This window comes from Rhinatrema bivittatum, chromosome 2, assembly GCF_901001135.1.
Source record: "Rhinatrema bivittatum chromosome 2, aRhiBiv1.1, whole genome shotgun sequence".
Classification (NCBI taxonomy): domain Eukaryota; kingdom Metazoa; phylum Chordata; class Amphibia; order Gymnophiona; family Rhinatrematidae; genus Rhinatrema; species Rhinatrema bivittatum.
In genome coordinates, this window is record NC_042616.1 from 2,203,285 (window position 1) to 2,218,046 (window position 14,762).

Genomic DNA, 14,762 nt, shown 5'->3' on the forward strand with positions numbered 1-14,762 from the left:
TCAATGGTTTGGAGCTCCACAACTGAGAGGCTACTGCACTGCGGAAAAGAAGACTGAAGGGGGACCTCGCGTGGATAGCAGCAGGATGGGCATGCTCAGTCTGCCAGTCAAAGTTTCTAGAAACCCTGACAAAAGTTTTCCATGCCGGGCTCCATCTGATGATGTCACCCACATGTGAGGACTACTATCCTGCTTGTCCTAGGAGAAAACATATCAAGTTATCCTTTAAATGTTTTTTTTTCCTATCAGATTTGGTTTCTTCAAAAGGTGGACTTTTCACAAATTTAATTTACTTGTCTTTGACTGATAGATGAGTGCTAAGAAATACTGGAAAAGATATCCAAATTCTATTATTTCAATCATGAATTAGTATCTAAATAAATCACACGCTAGCAATGCACAGATCAAAAATCACAAATTCACAGATCATTAATTTTATATCAGCTCACATGGCGACAAAGCAGAGGGGGTAACAAACTAAACTGTGGAACAAGGGGGAGAGAAGGAAAAGGATTTTCAGGCTGGAGAACGAGGGGGTGAGAAGGAAAGGGATAATCAGGCTGGGGAACGAGGAGGAGAGAAGGAGAGGGGTTATCAGGCTGGGGAACGAAGGGGAGAGAAGAAAGGGGGTTATATGGCTGAGGAATGAGAAGAGGGGAATAGTGAGATAGAGGAGAAGGGAATATACGGGAGAAAAAGAATAATAAGGGAATAAAGAGGGAGAAGAAGAAGGGATTGTAAAGCTAGAGGACAAGGGGCTGGGGAGATTATAGGGGCAGGTTTAGCGTTCCCCTTTCAGCTTTCACCCATAATTTAATCCCAACCAATAAAAAACTGAGGACATCAGAAACTCCATAGTCAGCTGGGATGTTCTTACCTCTTTATTGAATGTGAAATGGGCTTTCAGGCAGATCCTGTACGGTCGTTTACAATGTTAAATAAAAAAAAACCAGCAAGAGAAAATTTAAATGGGAGTTTCTAAACTAAAGCAAAAAGGAAGGAAGGGGCAAAAAAAAAACAAAACACAAAACTTAGTCTCAAATCGTCCCCACTTACACCTGCATGTCATTGTAAACTAGGGTCATTAAATCCAGTTCAGTGCAGGCAGAGCAAGTATTGTCGGAAGGTGGGAGGAGGAGAATCACTGTGGTACAGCTTCAGAACTTGTGAAAGGAGAGGGAAGGGGGTGTCAGAAGAAGCAGTAATGCAGCAATGCTGAAATACAGCCAGATAGCAGCAGTGGTTCAGTCTGCAGATGGAACCAACAGACTGTGTCCCTTAGGCTACTGCGCCCCAACTCTCAGATGTTGTGTGTCTTTCTGGTGAGCTGAGGTTCATCATCCACAAGTTTGGACTTTAGATGCTCTTTGTATGCCAGGATGTCCCCTGTCCACTTGGTGATAGTACGTTTTTCACACACCCAGATTTCCTGTGCAACCTGAGAAAAGAAAAAAGCAGTATACAGTGACATGTTATACTAGACATCATTCAAAGATCAGCATATCAGTCAATAATGCACATTATACCTCCTGCCTCCTCTCCCAAAAGAAATATCAGCATATCATTTAATGATATGTTATTCTCAATCCTAGAAACAGACTTTCATCAATGAAAGGCATCATTTCAACATCATCCCAACAAAGAGTAGCACTTCAATGTTGTCACCCTCAATGCCTCCAAAGAGCGAGCAGAATATCACGCAATGTATCGTCACTCTTACATTTTCTTCCCAAGAAAGAATAGCTTATTAAGAACATAAGAACATGCCATACTGGGTCAGACCAAGGGTCCATCAATCCCAACATCCTGATTCCAACAGTGGCCAATCCAGGCCATAAGAACCTGGCAAGTACCCAAAAACTAAGTCTATTCCATGTAACCATTGCTAATGGCAGTGGCTATTCTCTAAGTGAACTTAATAGCAGGTAATGGACTTCTCCTCCAAGAACTTATCCAATCCTTTTTTAAACACAGCTATACTAACTGCACTAACCACATCCTCTGGCAACAAATTCCAGAGTTTAATTGTGCGTTGAGTAAAAAATAACTTTCTCCGATTAGTTTTAAATGTGCCCCATGCTAACTTCATGGAGTGCCCCCTAGTCTTTCTATTATCCGAAAGAGTAAATAACCAATTCACATCTACCCATTCTAGACCTCTCATGATTTTAAACACCTCTATTATATCCCCCTCAGCCGTCTCTTCTCCAAGCTGAAAAGTCCTAACCTCTTCAGCCTTTCCTCATAGGGGAGCTGTTCCATCCCCTTTATCATTTTGGTAGCCCTTCTCTGTACCTTCTCCATCGCAATTATATCTTTTTTGAGATCCTATCCTCTCAGTGGGAACACTGAGAGGAGAGGATCACCTTGCTGGTGGCTGAAAGGAATCAGTAAGTTTTTGCTTGGGACATTGTCTTTTTTAAAAGTATTGGGGCAAAGTTAACTATTTGGGAATATTATTTAGAGTGTTTGTGCCTTTAATAGTCAGAAAGACAGTGAATAAACAAGTTAGACTGTTTGTATTTTTAAATAGTCAGTCAATAAGGTAGCTAGTAAGCAGTAGGTAGTGTGTTTATTTTTAAAAGTCTGCAGAACTGAGTGTTAGTATTTAATACAAACTGAGTGTTTGTATTGAAAAAAAAAAAACCCCCACAAAAAAAAACCAACTCAAAAAGTAGCCAGAAGCTAGAATAAGCTAGGAGCAGTGTATACCTAAGTAAAAACGTTGAATAGTTCAGCCTAGTTACTCACCTTGGAAAGGTGTTGAGGTAGTGTGATTGGGTTTGAATAGGGACCAACATTTCTTAATCAAGAGATCAGTGAGTCACTCTGGCTGACTGAAGTTAGACTGTTTGTATTTCCCAACCCACCCACCCCTAGCTCATCCCTTAATTTATAGGCAGGTGCCACTTTCACAAAAAAAACAAAAACAAACCATCAACAAAAACTTTATTGAGAATTTGATCAGACCCCTGTAGGCCACTACCAGACACATAGTGAATTCATTAATACATTTAAAGGACGTTAGACACATTCCTACTCCCTTATCAACCTAAAACTTAACTAGGAACTGATCAAAATTGAGGTGAAGGCAGCAGTCCAGCAGCAAGAGGGGGGCTTCCCAGTCTTTTGCATAAAGTGTCACATGTATGATTTTTTACCCACCGATGAGAGGTTGTACATGTGCATGCGATGCAAAGAGCTCCTGGCTCTCAGAGAACGAGTCCGATCTCTGGAGGCTAGAGTGGCAGACCTGGAGGAGCTGAGGCAGACAGAGAGGTATATAGATGAGACTTTCAGGGACATAGTCACGTCCCAACTTCAGACTGGCAGCCATGGTGCTGCCTTGGAGGAAGAGGGTCTCATGATGGGAGAGCACCAACCAGGTGCAGCAGGAAAGAATCCTGTAGCAAGGACCTGCTCTCCCGGTGATGCATTGTCCTTTCGCACTGAGGATCTCTCTCCAAGGCCTACTGCCCAGGAGGGAAGGGTTAGGTCGGCCGTCATAGTTGGTGATTCGATTATTAGGAATGTAGATAGCTGGGTGGCTGGTGGGCGTGAGGATCGCCTGGTAACACGCCTACCTGGTGCGAAGGTGGCGGACCTCACGCGTCACCTAGATAGGATTTTAGACAGTGCTGGGGAGGAGCCGGCTGTGGTGGTACATGTGGGCACCAACGACATAGGAAAATGTGGGAGGGAGGTTCTGGAAGCCAAATTTAGGCTCTTAGGTAGAAAGCTTAAATCCAGAACCTCCAGGGTAGCATTCTCTGAAATGCTCCCTGTTCCACGCGCAGGTCACCAGAGGCAGGCAGAGCTCCGGAGTCTCAATGCGTGGATGAGACGATGGTGCAAGGAAGAGGGATTCAGTTTTGTTAGGAACTGGGAAACCTTTTGGGGGAGGGGGAGTCGCTTCCGAAGGGATGGGCTCCACCTTAACCAGGGTGGAACCAGACTGCCTGCGTTAACCTTTAAAAAGGAGATAGAGCAGCTTTTAAACTAGAACAAAGGGGAAAGCCGACAGTCGCTCAGCAGTGCATGGTTCGGAGAGAAGTATCTTTAAAGGATACTAATGATGCATTAGAATTAGGGCATCCCGACAGTGAGGTTCCAATAATTAGAAAAGCCGTCCAAGTGCCTGTAACTAAAAACTCACCTGAGCTAAAAAAATTCTACTTATCCCTATCAATTAAAAAGCAGAATGAAAATACAAACAAAAAACAAACTTTGAATTGTTTCTATGCTAATGCCAGAAGTCTAAGAAGTAAGATGGGAGAATTAGAATGTATAGCAGTAAATGACATAGACTTAATTGGCATCTCAGAGACATGGTGGAAAGAGGATAACCAATGGGACAGTGCTATACCGGGGTACAAATTATATCGCAATGACAGAGAGGAGCAGTCGGGAGGAGGTGTGGCGCTTTATGTCCGGGATGGCATAGAGTCCAACAGGATAAACATCCTGCATGAGACTAAATACAAAATTGAATCTTTATGGGTAGAAATCCCTTGTGTGTTGGGGAAGACTACAGTGATAGGGGTATACTACCATCCACCTGGTCAAGATGGTGAGATGGACAGTGAAATGGTAAAAGAAATTAGGGAAGCTAACCAAATTGGTAGTGCAGTAATAATGGGAGACTTCAATTACCCCAATATAGACTGGGTAAATGTATCATCGGGACACGGTAGAGAGATAACGTTCCTGGATGGAATAAATGATAGCTTTATGGAGCAATTGGTTCAGGAACCGACGAGAGAGGGAGCAATTTTAGATATAATTCTCAGTGGAGCACAGGACTTGGTGAGAGAGGTAACGGTGGTGGGGCCGCTTGGCAATAGTGATCATAATATGATCAAATTTGATTTAATGACTGGAAGAGGAACAGTGTGCAAATCCAAGGCTCTCGTGCTAAACTTTCAAAAGGGAAACTTTGATAAAATGAGAAAAATTGTTAGAAAAAAACTGAAAGGAGCAGCTACAAAAGTAAAAAAAAAAATGTCATTGTTAAAAAATACCATTCTAGAAGCACAGTCCAGATGTATTCCACACATTAAGAAAGGTGGAAAGGCGGCAAAACGATTACCGGCATGGTTAAAAGGGGAGGTGAAAGAAGCTATTTTAGCCAAAAGATCTTCATTCAAAAATTGGAAGAAGGATCCAACAGAAGAAAATAGGATAAAGCATAAACGTTGGCAAGTTAAATGTAAGACATTGATAAGACAGGCTAAGAGAGAATTTGAAAAGAAGTTGGCTGTAGAGGCAAAAACTCACAGTAAAAACTTTTTTTAAATATATCCGAAGCAGAAAGCCTGTGAGGGAGTCAGTTGGACCGTTAGATGATCGAGGGGTTAAAGGGGCACTTAGAGAAGATAAGGCCAACGCGGAAAGATTAAATGATTTCTTTGCTTCGGTGTTTACTGAAGAGGATGTTGGGCAGGTACCCGTAATGGAGAAGGTTTTCATGGGTAATGATTCAGATGGACTGAATCAAATCACGGTGAACCTAGAAGATGTGGTAGGCCTGATTGACAAACTGAAGAGTAGTAAATCACCTGGACCGGATGGTATACACCCCAGAGTTCTGAAGGAACTAAAAAATGAAATTTCAGACCTATTAGTAAAAATTTGTAACTTATCATTAAAATCATCCATTGTACCTGAAGACTGGAGGATAGCAAATGTAACCCCAATATTTAAAAAGGGCTCCAGGGGCGATCCGGGAAACTACAGACCGGTTAGCCTGACTTCAGTGCCAGGAAAAATAGTGGAAAGTGTTCTAAACATCAAAATCACAGAACATATAGAAAGACATGGTTTAATGGAACAAAGTCAGCATGGCTTTACCCAGGGCAAGTCTTGCCTCACAAATCTGCTTCACCTTTTTGAAGGAGTTAATAAACATGTGGATAAAGGTGAACCGGTAGATGTAGTATACTTGGATTTTCAAAAGGCGTTTGACAAAGTTCCTCATGAGAGGCTTCTAGGAAAAGTAAGGTACAGTGCTCACTGCTTTACCTGGCAAACAGGCCGATACAGTAAGGACGCGGTACAAAGAGTGCGGCAGTGCCGGGCGCACAGTTCGGATCACATACCGCTTGATACAGTATTTAAATGGCATGCAAATGCAAGCCGCATCCAAAGTGCATCCAAGAAGCGTCCATGAAGCGCAATCCATTTTACTGTATAGAGCGCTATACAGCGCCTATACAGTATCCTGGGTGCGCTGGTACCTGTCATTTCAAATGGTACCAGGAAGTGGATCCCAACTTTAAGCAAAAGAAAAGGATCAGAGAAGTATCAGCCGGCCATTAACAGCAAGGGTCATGATTTAGCAAGACAATTCCCCTAGGGGAAAAAAAAATACAATCAAATCAGACCAAAAGAAAAAATATTAGGAAGGACCTGTTGTTTCCAAGCATAACCTAAACTCTTGCCTGCCCAACCTAAAATCCAACGCACTGGGAAAGCCACTCTTCAGATCGCGACTAATCCCATCACTGGAAGGATGAAAGATGTTTTTAAGCGTCCCAGTTCCTCTCTCCGCTATGTCAATGCATTCTCCTTTCCACTGCAATGCGAACAGTATTCTGAAAAATAACTTTCAAACCCAGGGTGGTGGAGCATTGTTGTGCTTGATAAAACCTGCACTCAACAGGATCGGGCAAACTTTCCCCCAGCCCCTGCTCACCTGCCCTGGCCGCATCCATGGGTGCCGGTCTCCGGAGCAGCCCCAGTCCTCTCTCCCCTCCTCCCGGGGGCAGCCGGCGGCGAGAGCGGCTTCAGCAGCCCGGGGCGGATTGGGCACTCCCCATGCAAGGCGGCTTCCAGCAGCCCTCGCCGGCGATGGTGAATGAGCGCACGCCGTGACCTCAGACGTCCAGCCGGGTGCTCAGGTCACGGCGTGCGTTCATGCACCTTCTCTGCCATGACTCGGATGTGGATTCTACATTTCCTGCTACATACAATGCCGTAGATCATTTTCATTTAGGTTTCTCAATTATTTTCACAGCAAGGTTCTCTTGTTAGTCCAGGTTCTTACCTCCACTATATTTTCTCTGCAAATCTGCCAATTTAGCAATAATCTATTGGCTGCAGATGCTCTCATTAAGCCAGCTTTTTTCTCTCCAGTCCTCACTCTATATTGATTACTATTTTACAGCTTGACCTGTTCTTTGCTCCATACGAAGCCTACATTTCTTTTAGAAGATATGCTTGAGGCACAGAAGCTACAGACTGGAAAGTTTGCATACTTAAACCATTCATTAGCGTAACAGAAAATTTCTCTACCAAACCATTTTATTAGAGTTTTCTTTATTTTGGCATGCTAAATGCATCCTAGTGTTTCTCTAGTCTCCCAATGGATGTCACACTGCTTCCTTCTACTTGGTCTTTTTTCTCTTATGTCTTCCCATCTTGCCTATTTTTCTGCTATTCATTCTTTAGATTCTACCTGCAGACCTCTACACTCCTCTCTGTTCCTTCTTCATGCATCCTTTGCACTTTTTCCCATGTCAATCTGCCTCCTTAGCATTACAACTGAAATGCTCTTCTTCACCCATCAAGTCATAGTTTTAGTGCAAATCTAGCAGCACACATTGGTTGTGGAGAAAACGAGAGTCCTAGTAGACTGTGTTACATTGTAAAGGAGCAACAAAAGAGGCATCATACATGAACTGGAGACTAATAGATATATATATATAGATATATATCTTATTCAGATGTACAATTTTATTGACTTTTTTTTTTTTTTTTTACTTCCTAGACAACAAAATGGTCTTTATCTTTCCACTATTCTTTTGAGGACAGCAATGAACATGCATTAAAAATTCTAATATTAATAATTGAAAAAAATCATAGCATAAAATAAACTGCCCACTCTCCCAGGATACAAATTATGTAGGGCAGAAGTAGCAAGCATGTGCTCACCTGCTGAATGAGCCGGAAATCATGGCTAACTAGCATCATGCCTCCCTCAAATTCATTGATGGCATCAGCAAGGGCGTCTATGGTCTCGATGTCCAGGTGATTGGTGGGTTCATCTAGGAACAGCATGTGTGGATTCTGCCAGGCGAGCCAGGCAAAGCAAACACGGCACTTCTGCCCATCTGACAGGTTGCGAATAGGACTAATCTGCAAGAGAAAGTATAATATAATCGATAGAACTGTCACACAGACAGAGAATAATGGCATGCAGGGGAGAAGACAGCTCACATTACACCAATAAATTCCCCTATGCACAAAGATAAATGCACAATAAAAACACAACTTCCTGATCCCCAGAGGGGATGAAGTTACAGTCTACCTTTCAAACAAACCCTAGTCCAAACCTACTGTTACACCGGGAATGTAAATGTGTGTCCCACCCTTGCAAATCATTAGAGCGCCACAGATGCCACAATGGCTCTAGGACATAACAGAAGAAAAAGCAGCTATTCAAAGTTTGGTTACTACAATTGTAGACCCACTCCATTTACAGGCATCAGCTTTTTCAGCTCAAATAGCGCAGGACTTCTTCACCTCCAGAGACATCTGGGTCTGGGATAAAATGTCCCCTTTGCTCTACATTTCTTCCAACAACAATCAGAACCTTTAACACCCATCCTTTTAAATGTTTCTGGTGTGTAATATTTATATTTTATTATCTTGCATGTATAGATTACCTTTTCTACAGATATTTGAAGTGATTTACAATACAAGCAATGCAATAATTAAACTACAAATCAGTTGAAAATTTACACAATTAAAAAAATCAGAATACATTAACCTTAAAACAATATTCAGACATTACAGCAAGCATTAAAATGTGTTGAACAAAAATGAACCCCCAACATAACTAAGCAATGCCTTAAAGTCAGTAAGACCCACACTCTCCCTAATCTGAAAGACATGTGGCCTATTTAGCTACACTTTATGGACAGAGCTGTCTAAATAGCCAGTATCATATGTATACAAATCTGTCACTATAACCATCTGAAAATTCCCTTCCACTCTGATCTGAAACTTCTCTAATTTCTCTTGCAGCCTTTCCTAATTATCTTCTAATTTAGATATTTGGCCATTATTTCTTCAATTAAACATTATCCAAAAGGAGAGAACGCAATTATCTTTGTAGAGAGATTGAGCCATCAATCCCATTAATTATACCTGAATATAAAAATATTAGAAAGATCCTTTTCTTTCGTTTTATGAAAGCTCAGGAAGGAGTCGTCGTAAAAATCCTGACTTATTCTAGTGATACTTGCCCTATTCTAATCTCAAAGGCAGTGGTAGAAAATATTTGTAGCAAACTGGGGTTCCCCCAAAAAAGGCTGAAGGATAAGAAAAATAGGTTAGACTAAACCTGGTTGATATTCATTGCCAATAATAATCTGAAAAAACTCTTGGTGGCCTATATCATTTATAGAAAATCCCCTATGCAGAGATCTTTCTTTTCCATATTAAATCAATTTCCTTAGCCCAATCCACAATTCCCTTAGCAAATCAGCCCAATAGTACAATTTAACATTTGGAATTGTTCCTTTCATCTCAATATTCAGATATTACTTACTGCCTAAGCTTTTTCCGTTGCAAATTAATTCACTGTTTTTGTTCAGATCTCTAGAGAAACTCTCAGGACACTAAGAGGAAGTTATCATGGAAAAGTAATGGATTTCAGGGAGAATGTCCATTTTGATGCATCCAATCCATCCCATCCATGCAAGACCACAGCCATTATATATGGTTATATTTCCAAGAAAATGGATAAGTAGTTAATCAGAAATAAATTTGCTAACATTTTTCAGATTAACCTCCAAATAACAAAATAACAAAAGGATCCCTCACACCATCTCATCTGCATGAATTGTATTCCTTAGTCCCTAGATTGAAAAGCAATATTTATTATTTATGTTCAAATAGATGCTAATGCAGCTTTTGGAATCCAATGGATTACAAGATATAAAGACAACAGTTTTACCAGAAGGTGGTCTTATCAGATGAATTGGATCAATTTCTTTGACTGGGTGACCAAAGAGTTGGATCCAGAGAGCTCGGTGGTGGTGGTGGTAGTAGTAGTAGTAGTAGTGATGGTAGTAGTAGTAGTGGTGGTGGTGGTAGTAGTAGTAGTAATAGTAGTGGTAGTGGTAGAAGTAGTGGTGGTGGTGGTGGTAGTAGTAGTAGTGGTGGTAGTAGTAGTAGTGGTGGTGGTGGTAGTAGTAGTAGTAGTAGTGATGGTAGTAGTAGTAATAATAGTAGTGATGGTAGTAGTAGTAATAATAGTAGTGGTGGTAGTAGTAGTGGTAGTGGTGGTAGTAGTAGTAGTGGTGGTAGTAGTAGTAGTGGTGGTAGTAGTAGTAGTGGTGGTGGTGGTAGTAGTAGTAGTGGTGGTGGTAGTAGTAGTAGTAGTAGTAGTGATGGTAGTAGTAGTAGTAGTGATGGTAGTAGTAGTAATAATAGTAGTGGTGGTAGTAGTAGTGGTAGTGGTGGTAGTAGTAGTGGTAGTGGTGGTAGTAGTAGTAGTAGTGGTGGTAGTAGTGGTAGTGGTAGTAGTGGTGGTAGTAGTATATTTGGACTTCAGTAAAGCGCTTGACACTGTTCCAGAAAGGTGACATAAATAAACTGAGTTCCCTTGGTATGACCAGGTTAGAAACTGGATGAGTGGGAAGTGACAACGGGTATTTTATTTAGTTATTCTTCTTATATTCTGCTATTTTTCCAACAACATTGTGGATTGCAATCAACATTCGTAATATAACAAATGTACTGAATACTGAAATGGGCATTACATTCCCCTGGTGAATACAGGAAGACAGGCTGTAAGTAAAACCTAGGAAGGAGATGCAGTATGTACTAGAAATCAGAATAGGAGGCGGACTCAAACTCCCAGAAGGCATAAGGGTTCTGGAGGAAGAAAGAACCCAGGCATGGTGGGAGAAAACTGAGAGCTTGTTTGAAGGAGAAGTGGAACAGGAAGACGTCCTATTAGAACCAGATGAAGAAACAGAGGAGACTGAGGTGGAGGTGTTGAGAAGCCCTGAGGATAACCCAGAGCTGATGGTGGAGACTCTTCCAGAAGAAGACACTAATGGAGACTGCAGGCTATAAGTTTTAAGTGAACACTACCATAGCGAAAGGAGAAGCACAAATCCCAACTGCAGACTATGATGGGAGGTGGAAGTAGGACCTAGCTCCCTAGGCTGTGCAGGAAGCAACTATGAGCAGCGTGCAGGAGGATTAAGGCAAGAGTGGCTTTATCATCATAGGAGTTTGAGACTGATTTATTTATATTTACATTCCACTTTGCAGCCACTTCAAAGTGGATTGCATTCGGGTACTGAGGTTTTTCTCTGTCTCCAGAAGGCCCACAATCTAAGGGGCCGATGCAATATAAAGCGTGGAAAGCGGGCTCTGAAAAGTCAGTGCCCACTTTCCTAACATGCACATGGTGCCAGCAAGGGGGGTGCCATGCAATACTCAAATTAGGGGGTCACACTAGCAAGGAGGCACTAGGGTCGCTTGTGCGACCTTAGTGCCTCCTTGCTAACACGACCCCGCCGCGGCTGCTGGTTATGAAGACAGCCGGTAAACTCGGCTTCGGTCTTCATAACTCGGCAGTCTGCCGAGTTTTGTTTTTTTAAAATTTTTTTACTTAAGAGAAGTACAGAAAAGCAGTTTTTTCTGCTTTTCTGTACTTCTTTTACCTGGGCTCAGCTATTAACACCTGCTCCAGGCAGGCGTTAATATTTATTTTTTGCATGCGGAGTGAATGAGTAATAGGCTCATTCACAGACATTTGCATGTGATGAGCGCTATTACATTCACTCCGCGTCCGACACGGGTTAAATAAGCGCTAATCCACCCTGCACTGTATTGCATCGGCCCCTAAGTTTGTACCTGAGGCAATGAAGGGTGAAGTGAAATGAGCTGCCCAAGGTCACAAGGAGTGGTGGTAGGATTTCAAATCTGACTTCTATGTTTTATAGCCCACTGCTCTAATCACTAGGCTACTCCTAGCCCGCTTTAAACCAGGGGTTTGATAAAATACAGCCACAGAGTCGGGATAACCTGGGACTGTGTGTGCTTAAGCCCAGCTCACCTATGTAAACAGAAAATTCCAGCCACATTGTGACAGTGTGTGGCTGGTGGCATGAATCTGCAACATTTGGTGTTAGAAAGTGGGATCACGAAAGCCTGATGCCACAAAGTAAACTGGAGACAAAAAACGCATGGACCCCTAGATACACGGAGACTGAAGAAGGAATAAGGTACATAAGAAATTGCCATGCTGGGTCAGACCAAGGGTCCATCAAGCCCAGCATCCTGATTCCAACAGTGGCCAATCCAGGTCACAGGTACCCGGCAGGATTCCTAAATTACATAAGAACATAAGAAATTGCCATGCTGGGTCAGATCAAAGGCCCATCAAGCCCAGCATCCTGATTCCAACAGTGGCCAATCCAGGTCACAGGTACCCGGCAGGATTCCTAAATTATATAAGAACATAAGAAATTGCCATGCTGGGTCAGACCAAGGGTCCATCAAGCCCAGCATCCTGATTCCAACAGTGGCCAATCCAGGTCACAGGTACCCGGCAGGATTCCTAAATTACATAAGAACATAAGAAATTGCCATGCTGGGTCAGACCAAGGGTCCATCAAGCCCTGCATCCTGTTTCCAACAGTGGCCAATCCAGGTCACAGGAACCCGGCAGGATTCCTAAATTACATAAGAATATAAGAAATTGCCATGCTGGGTCAGACCAAGGGTCCATCAAGCCCAGCATCCTGATTCCAACAGTGGCCAATCCAGGTCACAGGTACCCGGCAGGATTCCTAAATTACATAAGAACATAAGAAATTGCCATGCTGGGTCAGACCAAGGGTCCATCAAGCCCTGCATCCTGTTTCCAACAGTGGCCAATCCAGGTCACAGGTACCCGGCAGGATTCCTAAATTACATAAGAATATAAGAAATTGCCATGCTGGGTCAGACCAAGGGTCCATCAAGCCCAGCATCCTGATTCCAACAGTGGCCAATCCAGGTCACAGGTACCTGGCAGGATTCCTAAATTACATAAGAACATAAGAAATTGCCATGCTGGGTCAGACCAAGGGTCCATCAAGCCCAGCATCCTGATTCCAACAGTGGCCAATCCAGGTCACAGGTACCCGGCAGGATTCCTAAATTACATAAGAACATAAGAAATTGCCATACTGGGTCAGACCAAGGGTCCATCAAGCCCAGCATCCTGATTCCAACAGTGGCCAATCCAGGTCACAGGTACCCGGCAGGATTCCTAAATTACATAAGAACATAAGAAATTGCCATGCTGGGTCAGACCAAGGGTCCATCAAGCCCAGCATCCTGATTCCAACAGTGGCCAATCCAGGTCACAGGTACCCGGCAGGATTCCTAAATTACATAAGAACATAAGAAATTGCCATGCTGGGTCAGATCAAGGGTCCATCAAGCCCAGCATCCTGATTCCAACAGTGGCCAATCCAGGTCACAGGTACCCGGCAGGATTCCTAAATTCCATAAGAACATAAGAAATTGCCATGCTGGGTCAGATCAAGGGTCCATCAAGCCCAGCATCCTGATTCCAACAGTGGCCAATCCAGGTCACAGGTACCCGGCAGGATTCCTAAATTACATAAGAACATAAGAAATTGCCATGATGGGTCAGACCAAGGGTCCATCAAGCCCAGCATCCTGATTCCAACAGTGGCCAATCCAGGTCATAGGTACCCGGCAGGATTCCTAAATTACATAAGAACATAAGAAATTGCCATGCTGGATCAGACCAAGGGTCCATCAAGCCCAGCATCCTGATTCCAACAGTGCCCAATCCAGGTCACAGGTACCCAGCAGGATTCCTAAATTACATAAGAAACATAGAAACATAGAAATGACGGCAGAAGACCAAACGGCCCATCTAGTCTGCCCAGCAAGCTACGCACTTTATCCATTTTTTTCTCTCCCACCTGTTACTATTGGCTTCCAGTACCCTCCAGCCCTAATCAATTAGGGGTAGCAACCGCTGTAACAAGCAGGCCACACCCTTACCCCATACTCTTACCCGTCCCTGTTTTTATTTTATTTTATTTTTTTGAGATAGCAGCCCTCCATCCTTCCGCTCCGTGAAGGTGGAACACCAACTACTGGCCACTGGCATCCCGCTCCGTGAATGCCTCTGTGGCTACTGCCGCTCCGTGCAGTGTTTGAATGCCTCCTCTTTATTCACGCCCTCTAGACTTGATGGATCCACAGTGTTTATCCCACGCCCCTTTGAAGTCGTTCACAGGCATCCACCACCCTTTCCGTGAAGAAATACGTCCTGACATTGGTTCTTAGTCTTCCTCCCTGGAGCCTCAGCTCGTGACCTCTGGTTCTGCTGATTTTTTTCCAATGGAAAAGGTTTGTCGTTGTCTTTAGATCATTAAAACCTTTCAAGTATCTGAAAGTCTGAATCATATCACCCCTGCTCCTCCTTTCCTCCAGGGAGTACATATTTAGATTCTTCAATCTCTCCTCGTATGTCATCCGATGAAGACCCTCCACCTTCCTGGTCACCCTTCTCTGTACCGCTTCCATCTTGTCCTTGTCCCTTTGGAGATACGGTCTCCAGAACTGAACACAGTACTCCAGGTGAGGCCTCACCAAGGACCTGTAACAAGGGGATAATCACTTCCCTTTTCTTACTCGATATTCCTCTCTCTATGCAGCCCAGCATTCTTCTGGCTTTTGCTATCGCCTTGTCGCATTGTTTCGCAGACTTC

The 14,762-nt window shown here is 43.1% G+C and overlaps 1 protein-coding gene across 3 annotated transcripts in view; it reads right to left on the reverse strand.

Moving 5' to 3' along the window:
- Window positions 1–851: 851 nt before the first annotated feature.
- Window positions 852–14,762, reverse strand: part of LOC115083432 (ATP-binding cassette sub-family F member 2) — a 191,417-nt gene continuing 177,506 nt past the window's right edge. For all 3 annotated transcript variants that reach the window (XM_029587240.1, XM_029587239.1, XM_029587241.1), the window contains exons 14-15: window positions 7,933–8,136; window positions 852–1,438 (exon numbers count right to left, since the gene is read on the reverse strand). In XM_029587240.1, the coding sequence (XP_029443100.1) occupies window positions 1,301–1,438; window positions 7,933–8,136 (342 nt within the window). In that variant the 3' untranslated portion in view covers window positions 852–1,300. The remainder of the gene's footprint in view (window positions 1,439–7,932; window positions 8,137–14,762) is intronic.